General features: G+C 37.3%; 1 protein-coding gene across 1 annotated transcript in view; it reads left to right on the top strand.

Moving 5' to 3' along the window:
* Positions 1-11,466, top strand: part of TPO (thyroid peroxidase) — a 43,993-nt gene extending 32,527 nt beyond the window's left edge. Inside the window, 6 exon segments of the mRNA XM_072857794.1 lie at positions 577-835; positions 1,355-1,525; positions 3,073-3,310; positions 7,158-7,366; positions 7,889-8,059; positions 11,306-11,466. Of these exon segments, the coding sequence (XP_072713895.1) occupies positions 577-835; positions 1,355-1,525; positions 3,073-3,310; positions 7,158-7,366; positions 7,889-8,059; positions 11,306-11,466 (1,209 nt within the window).
* Positions 11,467-17,801: the final 6,335 nt, after the last annotated feature.

The following is a 17,801-nucleotide window of genomic DNA, read 5'->3' as shown; positions in this document are numbered from 1 at the left end:
TTAGGAGTCTATAAATTGGCTTGAGTTTCGCATAAAATGTCTACCAAGGCATTCTGAGCATCACTATTTTAAAGCCTGGTCATTTCAAATACTCAGTAAAGAGGATTTGTGCCACAAATATATGTCTGAAAATAGAATCTATTCATATCAACAACCATTCTTGACAGATTTTATAGTAATTCACGCTTTCATTGCCATTTTTAAGGACATTATCATTTACACCATCACAGAGCTTTAAATCTCAGCCACACTTCTTGTGAGCTGGATTACCCCCATGGATTGGAAGTGAGCAACAGTGGTAATCTCTACTCAGGAGGCTTTGGTCTAGCATTTAGGGTAGGAGCTAACAGGGGCCTGGCTGTCATACTGTACTGAGCCATGCCACTGATTCTCTCCAGTCATTTGTCTCCTTACTTCAAGAATAAGAACGATATTGTTTACCAGCTAATAATGCTCTTAGCCATGCCAAATGCTTGGGATAGATAAGTGAAGAAAAAGGCATTTAGCATGTGGAAATCATTACTATTCATCTATAAAAACATTGAATGATAAATGTTTCTTTTTCTTTTCTTTCAGATTATTACTTTAAGAGATTACATTCCCAAAATCATTGGTCCAGATGCTTTTAATCTGTATATTGGCCTTTATACAGGTTATGATCCCACAATGAATCCTACGGTTTCTAACATATTTTCAACAGCTGCTTTTCGTTTTGGTCATGCAACAATCCAACCAATAGTAAGGCGATTGAATGCACAGTATTTAGATGATCCAGAACTCCCAAATCTTCATTTGCATGAAGTTTTCTTTAGTCCCTGGAGGCTCATTAAAGAAGGTATGTTTTTATTTAAACCATTTGGGGTTTTTTTTCCAGAATATTGTATCCTTTTTCAAAGTCACTTATCTTGAATTAGGAAAAGGAACACTTATTTAATTGCATCACTGATTTAAGTTGTTAAACTGGTTCCAGAGCATTAACATGAACTGGAACAATTCTTCTGAGTTAAATAGTTTTCTGAATCAGACAAAAGTTATTCTCCAGATTAAACCAGTCTGGCAGATTGACAATAGCTTGATGATTGATGACTGATGATGAAGATATTTCATATCTGGTTTTTTGTGGATGAATGTATTATCAGGTTGCAAATTTCCTTACACCTGAAGAAGCAGATGGAGCCTTTTCATAGCCCTATTACTTCTATTTCAACCTGCAGCACATTTTTACATATGTTTGAATGTAAAAGCCTGTGGCCAATGTTTAGAAACATAGAAGCATACATGCATTCACATTTGTTAAGAAAGTTATAATGGTTTATATATACACTGTAACGTTATATTATTTTTGTGTTTAAAGGAGGCTTGGATCCTTTACTAAGGGGTCTTCTAGCACATTCAGCAAAACTGCAGGTGCAAGATCAACTACTGAATGAGGAATTAACAGAAAAACTGTTTGTGTTGTCCAATAATGGTTCACTTGATTTAGCGTCGTTAAATTTACAGCGTGGCCGTGATCACGGACTTCCAGGTCTATTGATTTTTCTTGAATTTTCTCCCAACTGGTAACTGAACTATAACTGTTTATATTTGGGATGTAATCATAAGCTTTTAAATAATAGCTTTAGTAATCAGAAGAATAACTTAAGTCTCTTTTAAAATGTAAGTGGCTAATATTTTTAACTTTGATGGAAACAAAATATTCCCCAGCATTTGAAATTAAAATAACCTGTTAAGTCTGGAATCTGGAAGGACAGTACTAGTGAGTGGATCTGGGTGTGCTTGATGTAGGTACCTGAGGCTTGTTCTTGCTGGAACCAGCTCTAGAGGAGTGGGGTTTCTGCCTGCAGCAGCTACTTGCCATCGGCAGGCTGCCCCCAGCCTGTGGGACAGGTCGACTTAAACACAACTTCATCGGCTCTACTGACCATAGAAAGTGTTGAGATGTCTCCAGGAGTGGTGTAGATGGCTTATTTAGGTGTACACCTCATTTTGAGAAATATTATGTTTGTGCCTGGTTTTTGCACTAGGTTTCTTACTCCAGTCAGCCAAGGGTAAGACTGAACTAACAGTCAAGGAGCCTTATCCCATCAGGCCATGGGTGTACCAGCTTAGAGAAAAACGTCTGAAGCTTAGTTCAATTTGATTGCATCAGTTGTTAAAATATACAGTAGGTTCCCAGGCCTGTATAAAAACCTCTTACAAGCATGCCACCGCTTCTGAGAGCAAAGGCAGCAACCCTCAGCATGGTAGACAGAGCCTCTTTCGTTTCTAAAACTGTGTCCTGACCCCCTGCCTGATCAGACCACTCGTCTGCATGAATAAGGAACAAACCTGGCTGCCCTTCTATGCTCTGAGCCCATGTCCCACCCATGGAGGTAGGACTGCCTGATTGTCAAAGGGCATTACGTCTGTGGGTGACAATCCTCTCCATTTCTCCTGTGCAACTCTACAGCTAGGAATACACAAGTTGTTGGCCCTGGACAGTAGAAATTAAGTCTGACTCCTGCCCGGAGTTTAAAACTCTTGGCTACACAAGGGTAGAAATGGAAGTTTGATCTTCCAGACCAGAAATTAAAGTTTTTTGGGAGATGTGGGGGGTAAGGGGGGCGGAGGTAATTCCAGTGACGTAATAGAATGTAAAAGAAATATATTTTCCAGAGAGCCAGACATGTGCCCTAGAACACTCTCCTTAGTAAAGTGCTTTAGTTACTAACTTCATTCGGGTTACTTCTTGCCCACTCTTCACCTAACTCCTGTATTTCTAGTCTGGAAATCTCAAGACACAGTGCATGATCCTATTATCTATTATCATGTTTCCGTTGCTTAAATATGGGAGAATTGTTTTGAACCTTTGTTTTCCTTCATGAAAATTATGTAGCAATCACATATGTGATAGTTTCAGATCCTGCCATCATTTCCCTGATCAATTTAACCAATAATAATAGGCCTATTTCAAGACATAACTGTCTATGACTATGATTAAGATTGTCAGAATCCAGTGCTTATAAATTTATTAATTTCATATATCATGCCTAACAGCCAAGTCTAATCTTCCTTTTAACATAATATTTACAGGTTATAATGACTGGCGAGAATTCTGTGGCTTACCAAAACTGGAAACTCAAACTGACCTGTATACAGTAATAACCAATCACAGTGTCACTGAAAAAATCATGGAATTGTACCATAATCCTAGCAATATTGATGTTTGGCTTGGTGGTCTGGTAGAAGACTTTCTTCCAGGTGCTAGAACCGGTCCCCTGTTTGCGTGTATAATTGGAAAGCAAATGAAAGCACTAAGGGATGGTGACCGGTGAGTTTATTCATGCTGTTGAATCATTTGTGTAATATACAGAAGCAATGGAGATTTTACAGGTATGTGAGGATACTTGCCAGAACATAAGACATCATGATACTTAAACAGGCTTTAAACAAATTAGTCCCTGCCACTTCCATGTTTTTAACTTTGGTCCTTCAGTTTCGTTGGGTGAGCTTTTGTTTATTCTTCTTTGATCTGTATATAGTTTCAATTCCAGATGACATAAAGATTGTTTCTGTGGTATTGAGATGCCCAACTTTGCACTCCTGGTGGAAATGCTAGCTGCCACCAGAAGTTAATTGTGCCAGGGGCAGCTAACTTCTGTGTGGATGGATGTAGTAGTGTGCAGGCTTTAGCTATCTGGTCCCTGAGGGCTGCACTAGGCTCAGGGTCCTTAACTGGAAGAACCTCAGCATCTTCCATGGCAACCACAGCAAAGTCAGAAGGGATGGGCAGAAAGCTGTAATTCAGGCTTCCTAGAGGGGATAATAAAAACACCATGTACCTAGCCTTATGTGAACTGGGACTGCAGAGTGCTCCCAGAATTGCCTCATCGGACACAGCATAGTATGACCCTTCCCCAACCCTGCACAGCCACCACCAGGATCTTGTGCCAGTTCAACGCTCCACACCAGGAAGACAGGAGAAATGCAGCTTCAGGTCACAAAGGGGTGCCAGATGCAGTTTATAGCTTGCTTCTGCTCCTGAAGCAATTATAAAACCACCCTTTTTTTAATTTCTGCCATGAACTTGTGGCAATAATTTTGAATCTCATGAGAAGACTAATTTTAAACTGCTCACACCATGCTAGCAGTGGTGTTTTACGTACATCTGGTCCTTACGCTCACCTTTAAGCTCCTCTCATAAGTCACTGTTGTGGAAAGAAACCATTATGTAAATAAGCATCCAAGGCAGAATTTAAATCTGAACTTTAAGAAATGTTAATTAATTAGCTCACAGGAAAAAGCGATGTTAATCATAAAGGTGGTATCTTATTAGCATAAACTGTATAGACAACAAACATTCCACTCAGCTATGTTAAAAACATGGTTGAAAGTCTTCTGAATCATATAGGCATACTTGACCCTATCTGGGGAAGAATAATCTATGGAGGCCCTTCCAGCCTTGTTTCCATTACTCAGTGCCTTATGATACTTCTTATTATTCAATGTCTCATGATACTACTAGCATTAATTAAACTTAAGCATAATTTAACATTAACTTCAAACTGAGAAAAAGAGAGTTCTAATAATAAAAGAATTCCTCAAGTTTCTGCCACAAAGTTTGTGTCAGCTAACTTAAATGTGAAATGGTATTGTCATTAATACTATGATAAGGAACTATCTAAGAGAAGTTAGAAGTAAGTAAAAACATGTTATAGTTGTCATACAGTAAGTATAAGAATGGAAAAATCTAACATTCATTGCAGTGCCTTGTCAGATAGAGTAACGGGTATCTGCACTAGTAACACTACAAGCTTACTAGGTACCCTAATTGACATGTCAGTAAGTAGGGATTTCAAAACATCTCTTCTAACATACTTGTTTAAGTTTGGAAATCAGGACTAAGTGGAATTTTTGACTGATTGAACTTCATCCTGATAGCCTTAAAATCTTTTGTCAGTAATCTGACAAAACATGAAGGGATTTCTTTTTCCAATGTACTAAACTCAGGCACTGTCTTAACCTCAGCCAAATCACCTGGAACAAATTGTTTCTGTTCCATCAGCCTTGACTTTCTTTTTCTGTCTCTTCCTACTCTGAATCTTTTTGTGATCTCAGGATTTGCAATAGTTGGGCAAAAATTCTGAAGCTGACTTTGTAATTCTTTGCATAGGAGAGCTTGTGCCTCTTTTTTTTTTTTTTTTTTTCCTTTTCTTTCTTTCTTTTTTTACTCTAACCCTGTAAAATTCACCTGTAAAGTTTTGGTCACCTGATACAGATCTGTTGGAGCATCCTTTGTTAGAGTAAACACCTATCTATCTGCTGGGTAGATTAAAAAATAATTTTCTGTTCAAGCCATCTCAGCAGTGTAGATAAAACTGAATTTTGTGATGGAAGTAGAATAGTTTTTAATGTACATGAAAGGGGAAATGACAGGTGTAGGAGAGCTGAGCGGAGCAAAGTTTCTGATGGCTTTGGTTATAGGAAGGGGCCTGGGAATGGTCAGTGAGGTTTCAGGATGCTCAGAAGTCTGGGGACAGTGTGCAGGTGAAGGGTAGGAGGAAGGTATATTTCTTTTTTTCTTTCTCCAGCCCCTCCATCTCTCCTGCACTTCTTGACACAGTGCAGCTGAGGTGTGGGACATTCACTCCATCCCTGGTCCTGTAGATTGCCTCACCCTCCAAGACAGGCAAAGTGGGACAGGCTTCTCCCCAAATTGTCCTGCAGTAGGTAACTATTTGCCTATAAAGCCAGTTTTCCAAAATTTCACATGCACTTACCTTACTTAACCAGTACACTTCTGTTGGCGGCAGGGTCCAATTTGCCCTGAAAAGCCCCCCAGGGCACACTAGCAGCCCTCATGTTCCCCAGAACACAAACAGGACTATCAGACTTCTCATTTGCCTGGTACCTTTTCAGGGGGTTCATAAAAAACATAACGTGCTGCACACATGCCAGGTTTGCACAGGATCCACAGCCAACATTGCTGTTCCCTTCCGATCAGAAAAATGTAAACACCAAAACCACAGACTTTTCTAGAAACCCCAGCCTTGTTCCCCCAGTATTACAGATGCCCAAGTCCTGTGTTAAACCCGAGGTTAATTTGTACAGTGTGATCACATCCATACTCTGCTGCTAATGGTCCTAGGACACTTTACCAGAAATCCTGCCTAGCATTTGGGAAAATCCTAATTGGCCTGAGTACCACAGGGAACTACCTTAGCAGTTTAGCAGTGCTTAACACTGTTTAATGTACTAATGCAGATGTGCTATGAAACTCTCCAGAAATATTTTTTTGCCATTCATTACATGTCTTTATGTACAAAACTTTTATCTTTTTTTTCCCCCAGTGTTTTCTTTCCCTTCCTTTTTATCTTTAAACACATATGTATGTGTGTATGCACACATATATATTATATATAATATATATATAATTTAATACATACAACTTTGTAGCACCAACTGTTTCTTCTGTTCTGACACCGCACTCCTGATCTGCCAAAATGGAAAAAGCAGCTCCTCTCTGTTCCAGCCAGTCCTCTTAGCTTACCTTTTTGTATGGTCAAAAGCACAATTACTGTCACAATTTCCTACTATAATTAATCTGCATATCTACAGCTTTCTTAGCAAATTAAGAAATCCATATTAAAGACAGGAGTGTTCAGCAATACCTGTTTTCATAGCAACCATTCAGTAATGGCAAGCAGAGTTCAAAAGCTATGATATGGGAAAATCTATTATTGCTACTCCTGTAATTCTCCTGTAATTTATGCTTAAAACAATTTTTGAGTGCACAGTGAATGCTGGTGTGCATAAGATTAAGCATCCAGTTCAAACGAATTAGTTCCAAGTTTTTCTCTTAGGATTGTAACTTTTTTTGTGGCCCTGTATCATGAATGAAAAGCAATTCTGCAAAGGTGAATAATTAATAGTTTTAACCAGCTGACTTTAGCACATCATCTGAGTTGACCAGTATGTCAGACTTACACTACCTTTTTGTGACTTTCAAGCTGGGTATGTAAGTTGGCAGATCATGGTGTTTACTTTTATTATTGTTGTATCCACCTACATTTTGCTGTAATTCTTATTTTTGGTCTTTTACATAGGATACTGTGAAATTAAGAATAAGCAGCTCTCTGAATTTGATCTTTTCAAAATGTTTCTATCAATCTTTCCAGATTTTGGTGGGAAAATGATAATGTTTTCACAGAAGCTCAAAAGCATGAACTAAAAAAACACTCATTGTCCCGCGTGATTTGTGACAATACAGGGATTTCTGAAGTGCCAGCAGATGCCTTTCAACTTGGAAAGTTTCCACAGGATTTTAAGCATTGTGCCAATATACCTGGAATGAATTTAGAAGCTTGGCAAGAATTCTATCAGGAAGGTAATCTGGTAATTACCAGTCTTTTCTGACAGGAGGGGAGAATAATCAGCAGTTAGAGCACTGACCTTGGTTGTGCCAGGTCTTGAGTTACTGGTCTGATGCAGATCTTTAGTATTTCTACCACTTAGAAATGGGATCTAGGTCTTTCTCTCCTTCTTTCTCAACTTCCTCTGTAAAAAAGAGCATTTGCCAACTTCACTCTGATAACATGAATGGCTTGTGATACGTTCAGACATTATGGCAGTTGGGGCAGGAGTTCTTAGACAGATAGAAAATATTAACTAAGAACTCTGCAGAACATACTATTAGAAGATAACACTAATTTTACAAGGATTATAAGTCAAACCTGAGATATTCCATATAAATTCTTGTCCAGAAATGAAAGTTAAATTCTTGATCACCTTAAAACATGTGAGTAATTTCACTGAAGTTAGTTTATAGCAGTAATGGAGAATAATGCCCATTTTCAAGGTTAAGATGGTAATTTTTTAAGAGCTTGTAATACAGTCTTTTTATTTGTAGAGGAAATATGTGGAACACCAAAGAGTGTGGCAAATGGTGATTTTGTATACTGTTCAGAATCTGGAAAATCTACAGTGACTTATTCATGTCAATATGGATTTCAATTAGAAGGCGAAGAGCAATTAACCTGCACAAGTAAAGGATGGAACTTTGAGGCTCCCGTTTGTACAGGTATCTATTTTTTTTCTTGTTTCTGAATTTTCTAAAAGCTAAAGTCTAGCACAGCTCATCAGAAGTGCACTGTCTCCTATGATCTCTTGTAGTCAGCCTTCTGGGTTTGAAGGTACTATAACATGATAATGCGAAACTCTCCTTGCTCCAGAATTGCTATCTCAATCTCTACCCATCCTGATTCAGCACTCAGGCTGATTATAGGAAAATGTCACTAAAAATTACCTAATTAACCAAAAACGAGTCAATTAACAACCAGTAGGAAAAAAGCAGCAAATCAAAATTATACATTGCTTCTTCCGACATTCAATGCAACAGCAAGACAGACAGTTATCATTTTCCTAGCATTGTTTCAATAGATGCTCTAGATACAAAATCATCTCAGCACCAGTAGTTCATGTATCATCCTAATAAGTTAAGCAAAAGAGACAAAGAAAAAAATACTGTGAAGTCAATAAGTGAAATTAAGCAAATTAATTATCACTTCAGTTCCAACCTCCCTCCCCCAAATAGCTGTGAAAAGATTTGCCAGAAGTGAATTACTTCTGCAGGTCCAAAAGTAGAGCAGGTGAAAAATCAGTAAAAAGATACTGTCTTTCAACATTTCACACACATTTTCAGGGGAATACTTTTCTGTTATTTTAATTATTCTTTTATCTCCTCTCTTCCTTCTGTCTTATTTTTACTGTTGAATAGAATAGAACAGGATAGGAAGAAAGAGAATGTGGCAAATATTTAATTACAAGACCTTCACTTTACATAGCTAGGAAGGATGAATTCTCTCTGTTCACATTTCAAATGTGTGTGCTTATAATGGTGTGTGTGTATATATATATTTATTTTTATATATTTATTTATATATATATTTCTTGAGACTGCTCAGCTTTATAAGAACATGAGAGAAAATGAAACCTGAAGAGGCCATATTTAGGAATATGTTATGGATGGTGGTAAATTAATTTGAATGCAAGTGCTGCAGCTGATCTGCAATGAAGTCTGCTTATCAGTATTTCTGTGACAGCAGAGTAGAAAGCTATTCATTCTAATTGTATACCTGGTATGGAAAAAGTCAAATGAAATTTGCAGCTCTTTCCTTTATTCAAATCCTATTTATCCACTGAATTCCACCCACATAAATACCATATAAAGAAATAAAGCTGTTAAATGAATTATAATAAAATCTTTTCAATAGATTAATGTTCTGGCAGCAAACTGAATAAATAAGTTATATGAATGAATCATTCCTTGTCCTAGTTTCTTTTAATGTGTTCAGTAATGTAAACAAAAGACTGTATATCTGCTATAGGAAAACAAGCTGCTGCATATATTAAATAAGCAATGCCTTTATTAAAAGAAAACCATCAAAACCCACTTATGCAGATGCTACTTGAGTTTTACAGTAGAAAGCACTTTGTTCCATGCATGTCTGTGCAATGTGTTCTCATTCTTTTAAATGTTCAGCAAATTAGGAATAAGTCAAGCAATATAATGAGGACGATAGAGCTTAGCATTTCTGCAGATGGTTTCAAAATTATATGCTGCTCTGGAAAAGACAGAGTGGCCTGCTGGCAAAAGCATAGGAATCTGAGAGCTGTTAATTCCTGCTTACTAACTTTGGCTTTGACAGAAATAATTTCTATTGATTGAGGAAGTCATTTAGTGCTAGACTATGCTACCTTCCTTTATATTAAGTGTTATCTTACTCTTGATAGATAATTCTGGTTACTTTGCTTTAATAAAGTATTGCTCTCTTTGAGTAGTAGGGTGGGCTGGTAAGATCTGACATGCACTATTTAGTGATGGAAAAAAGAGTTAGCTAGTTAACAGATAGCATGACTATAGATCTACAAAAGCTGAAATAGCACATTTGAATTACAGTGCAGGCAAAGCCTGTGCAGGTTTTCCTTCTCAGATGATGATGAAGCCAGTGGGAGTTAACCCAAAATGTAGTCCTGAAGGGAGTAATGTTTATTCAGGAATCTTCATCCTGAACAGCAGATTATTTTCCTGCTTCAGAGAGGTGTTATGAGAGTTAGTGTTTCTTAAGGGTTCTGAAGTTTAAGGTTATTCCTTGCATGATTAGTCTTTTGACTGTCTCGGTGGCTAGCTTTGGACACAGCTACTGCTTTGTATTAAAATTTAAGAGAGAATCAGGCTTGATCCTATTTCCAATGACAAAATTCCTTAAGTGATCTGAGCAAGAATGCTAAGCTAATTCCTGCAGGGTCAGTTTCTAATACTGATCAAAAAGAGCTACTTAGCCTGAAGTAGCAAATCCAACATTGTGGTAGGGAAGGAAAGGAATATAAGCAAAAAGAGAAGATACTGAAGGCTCAGCTAGTTGCCCACATATGGGCTTGCAGTGCTTCCCAGGACCATGGATCAGAGACATTGAACAAGCTGGCAAATATTATACAGGACTAATGGGAAACTATCTTCAGGTAACTGAATCAAGTCCTGCAAGTAAATATTATACAGAAAGAAGAAAGATGCAGAAATATGGAAAAGACTCCATTCTTTCCCTCATTGAGTACTTTCTTTCTTGCATGCCACACTGACTCCCATTTCATCACATAATCAGAATGTGAGTGAAAGGTCTTGAATGGTCTTAGGAATAATATGTTTATGTACATTTTCCAATGGATAATTGTTCATCTGCTCATCATTGTGTCAGGACATTGTCATTTTACAGAATTTGTACAGCATCTAGAAACAACCATCTTTGCAGTGATATCACAGATCACTGTTACAAATTTTGTATCCAAAGTTAACCTGAATCCTTGGCTCCTCAAAATCATGCCTAGAAGTGTATAGAACTGTGTCAGTGTTATTATTTTCACTACCTCTATAGAACTCATTATGAAAAAAGTTTATAGAGGAACTCAAAGTCTTAGGACATAAGCACATGCAAGAAGAGCTCTCAAGTTTACAGTCTGCATTTTTGAAAATTCGGCCAATTGCTATTTGTAGCTGTTGGTGGATTACGAAAAGAACATTTTCTTATTTCGTCATTTCCAGCTTAAAAACAAACAAACAAAAAAACAAAAATCAAAATAAAACAAAACAACACAAACCCAACTTTGTGCTTTAAAGAGTAACAATGAGGATATTTGGCAGTATCTATGTGTCATTGAAAGTGTACAATACATTTCATTTATGAATACTTGTAGAAGGTGTATATGAGAAGGTAGTAATCCCTCTCTGTAATTTGTAATGATTATTGATCAGTGTGTATTCATTTTGCAGACATCAATGAATGTGAAAATGAAATTAATCCACCGTGCTCTCCTTCTGCTAAATGCATTAACACTAAAGGCAGCTACAAATGTCTCTGTACCTATCCTTACAAGCTGGCAGAAGATGGAAGAACGTGCATTGGTAATGCTTGTGAACCTACTGTCCATTAAAAATTTCTCTGTTCTGTTTTACAATGCTGTAAAAATCATAAAACTGAGATTTATTGAAGAGCTGTTAAAATACGTAAAAAACCTCTACACAGTCATGGGCATCAAGATACAGTCAGATTCTGTAAAGTAAATGAAGGTATCGAATAAATAATACAGACACAGAAGTAAGTTTTTCTTTTTCCATTCCTACCATATATGAACCACTAAGTATTTCCTGACAGTGCATATGAAGGGGGGATCAAATCTGTCTCAGTTTCTCCTAGTTAGTATCTAAATTCAGCATCTGAATCTTAACTAAGTTCCACCTATTACATTCCAAAAGTGTTAACCCTTTTAGGGCTAGCATAAATTATGCATTTTCTTGTTTTTCAGCTTTTCAGCATGCATGGAAACTGCATTGGGTCTTAAGGTTTAGGTGGAGAGTATGAATGTAGTTGCCCACTGATGCTGAGCAATACCTATTCTGGGGAAAGAGTGCCCAGATCTGTCAAAAGGTCCATGAAAACCTGCAATCGAAACTCAAGTGGATGGATATCTACTTTACCAAAGTGCCCAAGGGAAACACAGAAAGTTTAGAGTTCTCAAATCTTGCATATTCAGTGCCATATGCCACGCAATCATAAGTAGACTGAATCTCACTGATGGCATGTTTCTTGTTTCCTGTTTCAGCAAATACCTTGGTTATGACATGTGGGATTACACTGTCCCTTATTATTAATTACACACAGAATCACATTACACAAAGAAAACACAGGATGATGATTCCCCAGCAATAAAGTTACCTTCTTGCAAACAAACACGTCTTCAATGATATGATGTATATCCAGTCAGTTTTCCAGCTGTTTTTCAGGACCACGTGAGCATATTCCTCAAGTGAGACCTCATCCCTCAAATGAAAGCTTAAGTGAGGCCATGTGAGATCACCAAAGGCGCAGGAGTGAAGGACAGTGGGAGACTGCACTAACACAGCAGCACTTGGCATCCCTCTGGGCAGGCACACCAGCAGAAGTACCTTCTCGACAACGAATGTTGCCAGAATGACCTACCTCTCCCTCAGTGTAGCAAATGCAAATGAAAATCCTCAGGGTTAACTCTTTCTGGCATAAAACTGAAAAGGAATGGTGCTAGTCATTCAGAGTTTCATCTTGTAAAATATCAGAAAAATAGAAAAAAAACCCTTATTTGTAGGTGTTTCTTATCTTTATTTAGTGTATTCCTTTACCCATTCAACCATGGTCACATTTATTTACCACTCTAAATCCAGAGACAAAAACCTGCCTTCAGATTAGCTTAAAGAATCTAGCTGAGCACAACAAAGACAGACTACATGAGGACACTGCACTGGCATGAATGTAAGGCAGTTCCAAGTATAAAGTAAGTTTTATATTTCAAGGGAGGAAACAGAAAGTGCTTACAGTCAGTGCTACTGTGCCAAGTGATCGTTTCCCCAGACCAAGTCAAATGTGTTTTTTAGAGCTTCATTGGCTTTCTGACCACTCAAGAAAATGGGTGCAGGTACAGCCACCCAGGCCACTGCTGAATGTCTAGCATATAAGGTTAGCACCTTCTTTTAGACCTCAGTGGCTAAGGAGTTTGTCATCTCCATGGACCCATCCTTGCGTGTTATGCTAAGGTTTGGTTTGTTGGATCTCTGGAGTCAGTCATTAACAGTTTCTGCTATGTGACACACATTGATTCCTCTTACAGCTTAAAGCTATGGAAGAAAATGTCCATTGATAAATGACTGGCAAAATTTGGCAAGTGATTACCTGGGTCTCCCTTGTATTCTCTTATAGAAATAATGAGACTTGCTTTAGAGTATCTCTGCCATAACTGCATTTTAAACTGATTGGTCAATTTGAAATTGTGGCATTAATCAGTCAACAACTCTTTAAGCCACTGCAGAGTGTCAGCCATTACATATTAGTTATAATTTATACTGACAAACTTTTAAAAGACATCATCCCTCTTCTTAGATTCAAAGATCGAATTGCAGCTATTCTTTACCGCAGTATTCATCCACAGGGAACCCCTAAGCTGAGTACCATGGGCAAGGGGCAATGTTTGAAGATGAAACCTTCTAAAAAAGTGGTGTATTAGGCATACATACTGAAGAATTAAAGCTAAGCCCAAATTTCATTGTTATCATTATGTGAACTGTAACCCAGATATGCATTCCTGGGGAACAACCAGGAGGAATGAGAAGTCTGTGTGCAGTTACAAGGCTATGACCTCACTGGGATCACAGAAACATGGTGGGATAGACAATTGAGCTGAACTGGAATTAAGATAAGAGAGAAAGATTCTTCTCAGTAGTGCCCACTGACAAGGAAAAGAGGCAATGGGCACAAACTAAAAAACATGAAACACCAAAAATACTTTTTGACTGTGGTCAACCATTGGAACGGTTTTCCCAGAGAGGTTTTGGAGTCTCCATTCTTGGAGGTATTCAAAACCTGACTGGACACGGTCCTTGGCAACCTGTTGTAGCTGAGCCTGCTTAAACAAGGAGGTTTGACTAGTTGATCTCAAAAAGTCCCCTCTAACCTCAATGATTCTTTGATTTTGTGATTCAGTATGGAGAAAAGGAACAGGTTTCTAGCAATGTTTTACATGGTTTCTGTGTAAAATATGGGTTTTGACATGTTCATGTGCATTTCTCACTCATTTCTCATACTGTTTCCATTGAGAAAGAAGTAGTTAATTAGCTACTTGACAATAGGTTGCTCCCAAAAATATTTGTATTAACAAGTAAAAGGAGAATGTTACCAACAGTCAACTGTGTTCTGGTTTGTTTAATTTCCATATTAAAAAACAAGCATGACAAATGTATATAAAACAACTTTTCTGTGTTTTTACTTCAGCTGATATAATAAGTTTTTATCAAGGTCATTGGGTGGCTTCGTTTGTTGGTCTGTTGTTTTTGCATTTTTAAGGACATAATTCATAAGGCCCAGCTAATTTCACTGTATATTTAGAGTGAGTTTTTGAGCTTTGGTAAAAAAGGCAGTGCAACACTTTTCTAAACCAACACGTTGATTATAATAAGTGAGCAGCTGAAATTTATCAGTAATAAGAATTTGGGGATCTGCAGTATAGAGTGATTTAAAATTATGAGAGCACTTCACATTATTATGAGCATTTCAATCTTCAAAACTAAAGTGCTCTTAAAATTTTGAAGAGCTCTACTAATGCTAACTATTCAATACTGCAAATCTATATAACCTTCAATCCTGTTTTTATTGATGGAATTCATCAGTAGGCTCAAGGCTTTCTTTTCTAAGGTTGGATCATGTTTTTGATTTGGAAACTTGCATAGGGTAACTTTATTCAGGAAGTGAATTTGTTGAGTTGCCTCAAATCAAAGCTGGTCAGCCCTTACCACTTTGGTCCATGGTTTGTATAAGTGTTAGGAGTTAAAAAAAAAATATGAACAGAAAAGTTCCAACTTTCCATCTCTGCATACTCTAACCACAAAAAAAAGACTGTCATGTTGACCCACAGTGAAGATATTTTAAATGTGTATGTTTTGCCTCCCAGATGAAGTAGGCTAAAACTAATCATTTATGAAGGCTTAGCCAATGGGCAGAAACTTTTTAGGTTGAAGTGTGTCATATGATTAAATAATTACATGCTCCTACCCTCAGGACAATAGAAATAAGCTTTCTTTTATATATCCTATTTTCTTTGCTGTGATCTCAAATTAAAAAGGAATCTAGAAGTATTTAGCCACAATTTAAATATATATATATATAAAATACATTAAAAACTTGAAAAAGCTGTATTAAAAATACTTTCAACCAGCAAACTAGCCTGTGTTTACATGATTGATGGATAAGGATTATTTAAAGTGCTCATGGGAAACTTCTGTCTAATTCAATGAGTAATACAGTTTGGACTTTACTTTTTAAATTACAAGATAAATCCATGAAATCTCTATGCAGTGTGTTAAATTTCTGAAACTTTAATGGGACCTTTGAGTGCCACTACAATAAGAATACATTATGCATTAAAGGGATAAGAGCCTATTGTGTGAGTGCCCTCAGTCTTCTTCCTATCCATGTTGTGGGCAAAAAATGAACAATATTGTGCTCTTACCTAGTAAATAGAGTAGAGATTTAATTCTATCATTAAAGCTGTCACAATGTAGTCCAAAGGAATTAACATGAACAAGTGAATAGGTTTAAAATTAAAGATAAGTATAAGTAAGCATGAAGAAGTCTCATCTTAATTTCTGTAGTCTTGGTGAGCAGGTTAATATTACCTCCAACACTGCATACCGCAGCAAATGTAATTTCAAACTGGGAAGAAATTCTTTTAATCACACTGTTTCCCTCAGTGTTAACAATTACCTGTCTGTTTCAACATAAATATTAATATATATTCAGTCCCTCTCTTACTTTTTAAGGATATGAAGTCCAACTCACTAGGAAGTGATTTCACTTGTAAATTCTCTATTTTTTCTGAAGCCCATTAGTCTCAGTATTCTGGAAACCTTGCTCTGGAAAAACTTGTTTTTCCTCCCACGCAGTTTAATTCAGCTGTTGGTAATAATTGGTCAACTGGTGATACTGCATTTACTGTTGTTAATTCAGTAGCTTTCCTCTTGTGCCTTCATGACAACTTTTAGCTTTGAGATTATATTGTATCTGGTTTTCTCTTCAGATGATGTTTAAATTTGATTGATGGCATTTTAATATTACAACTTGAGAACTGACCATAATTTTTTTCCATAGCTAGTTTAATGAGTTTGTATGGTATATATGAAAAAAACCCCAAACAATTTAGCTCCCATTGGCTTGATCAGAAGACAACTCCCACTAAGGAATTATCCTTAACTGTTAATCCCAAAGACCAAATAACTTGAGAGAAGACGAGAGCCATCAGTGACGTTTCAGGTTTATCTGCAGACCAAACAAACTGAAAATTAAGAGGTAGTTCCCTCTCTACTACTGAAATAAGATCTAGCTGCCAAGAAATAAGGATGTTGTTTCACATAAAATATTTTCAGTGTAAATCTGAATGAAAATGAGACATTTTGATTCATTTGGTTAAAAAAAAAAAAGAGTGATGGTAAGACCCTGTAGTCTGTTGTTCTGGGTATGGACTTTATGCTTTCTTGTGAATATGTGTTGCAAATGGTCTGTTTTGGGAAAAGGTGCTCACAAATACTTTCCATCAACTGATGTTTATTTACCTAGTCTAGTTGAAATCTCAGATAAAATTGTCAACAAAAGTGGCAGTATGTTGGTGTGCATGCTCTCGCTTTTTGTTTCTCTCATTCTAAATATATATGTTAGAAAAGTAGTATATAAGAAACTCAGCTGCCAAACAGCTTTAAAATTACATTTCACTACTCTATAACCTCATTGTAAGGAATGAAGTCCTGAAACCACAAGTTTGCTTTCCGCATTGAATAAAACCTGAATAAGTATTTGAGACACCTCTCCCCCTTCCTTGCAATAGCAGTAGGCCAGGTTCCATTGTGATTTTTGTTTCCCCAGGTGCACCAGGCACACCAGAAGGTTCCTCCTAAGCTGACAGGCTACAGCTGCACTGTAACCCACCTGAAGTTGCACTCCCAAAGCCTGCTACTGGAATGTGTGCTTTTATTTCTACATATTCCATGCAAAATTGAGTTCAGGCTTCCTATAAGCTTTAACCACCTTGCTGTAAGCTTTGCCTTGAATCTGTAATGTCTCTTTTCCTTCCTTGTTTTTTGATGTTACCACAAACATGGATGAAATGGGCAAAGGCAGCAGAGACCTGGGCACACCTCAAGATCCCTCAGCAAGAATGCTCTCTGACATGGGGCATGCAAGCCCAACAGCTGCTCTTGTGAAAAAGTAATCTAGAGAGGCGGCAGATTTTGTCACTAGCCCAATCTGAGGGCACTACTGAGCATCACTGTGTATTTGTGCTTTGAGTTTTTTTCTCATTCTTCTACCTGGGTTCCTGCGTGAGTCCAAGGCAGAACCTGTTATCTCAATTGTTATATAAATATGATTCATTCAGAGGAGGTACTTTCTGTATCTAATACTGATTTGCACTGGGATAGAGACAAGAGGCCCCTGTCCAATTAGAGCAGGATCTGCACCAGTTCCTCATTCAATTACAGTTTAGACAGAAGAGAAGAGAAAAGATGTGAATATAGCAAATACGATGGGAAAAATTACAAAATAATGGTGAGACAATTGTGATCTACTTCTGTAGTAGTCAGGCTCTTTGATCTTTCTAAGGAAACACAATGCACCTTTATTTTCAAATTTGAAATTATTGTATAGTCAGTATAGTTACTGTGTTGTTGTATGTATGGCATACTTGTTGTTGTTGCA

Source organism: Ciconia boyciana, chromosome 3, assembly GCF_034638445.1.
Source record: "Ciconia boyciana chromosome 3, ASM3463844v1, whole genome shotgun sequence".
NCBI classification, from domain to species: domain Eukaryota; kingdom Metazoa; phylum Chordata; class Aves; order Ciconiiformes; family Ciconiidae; genus Ciconia; species Ciconia boyciana.
This window is presented reverse-complemented; position numbering and strand designations above follow the sequence as displayed.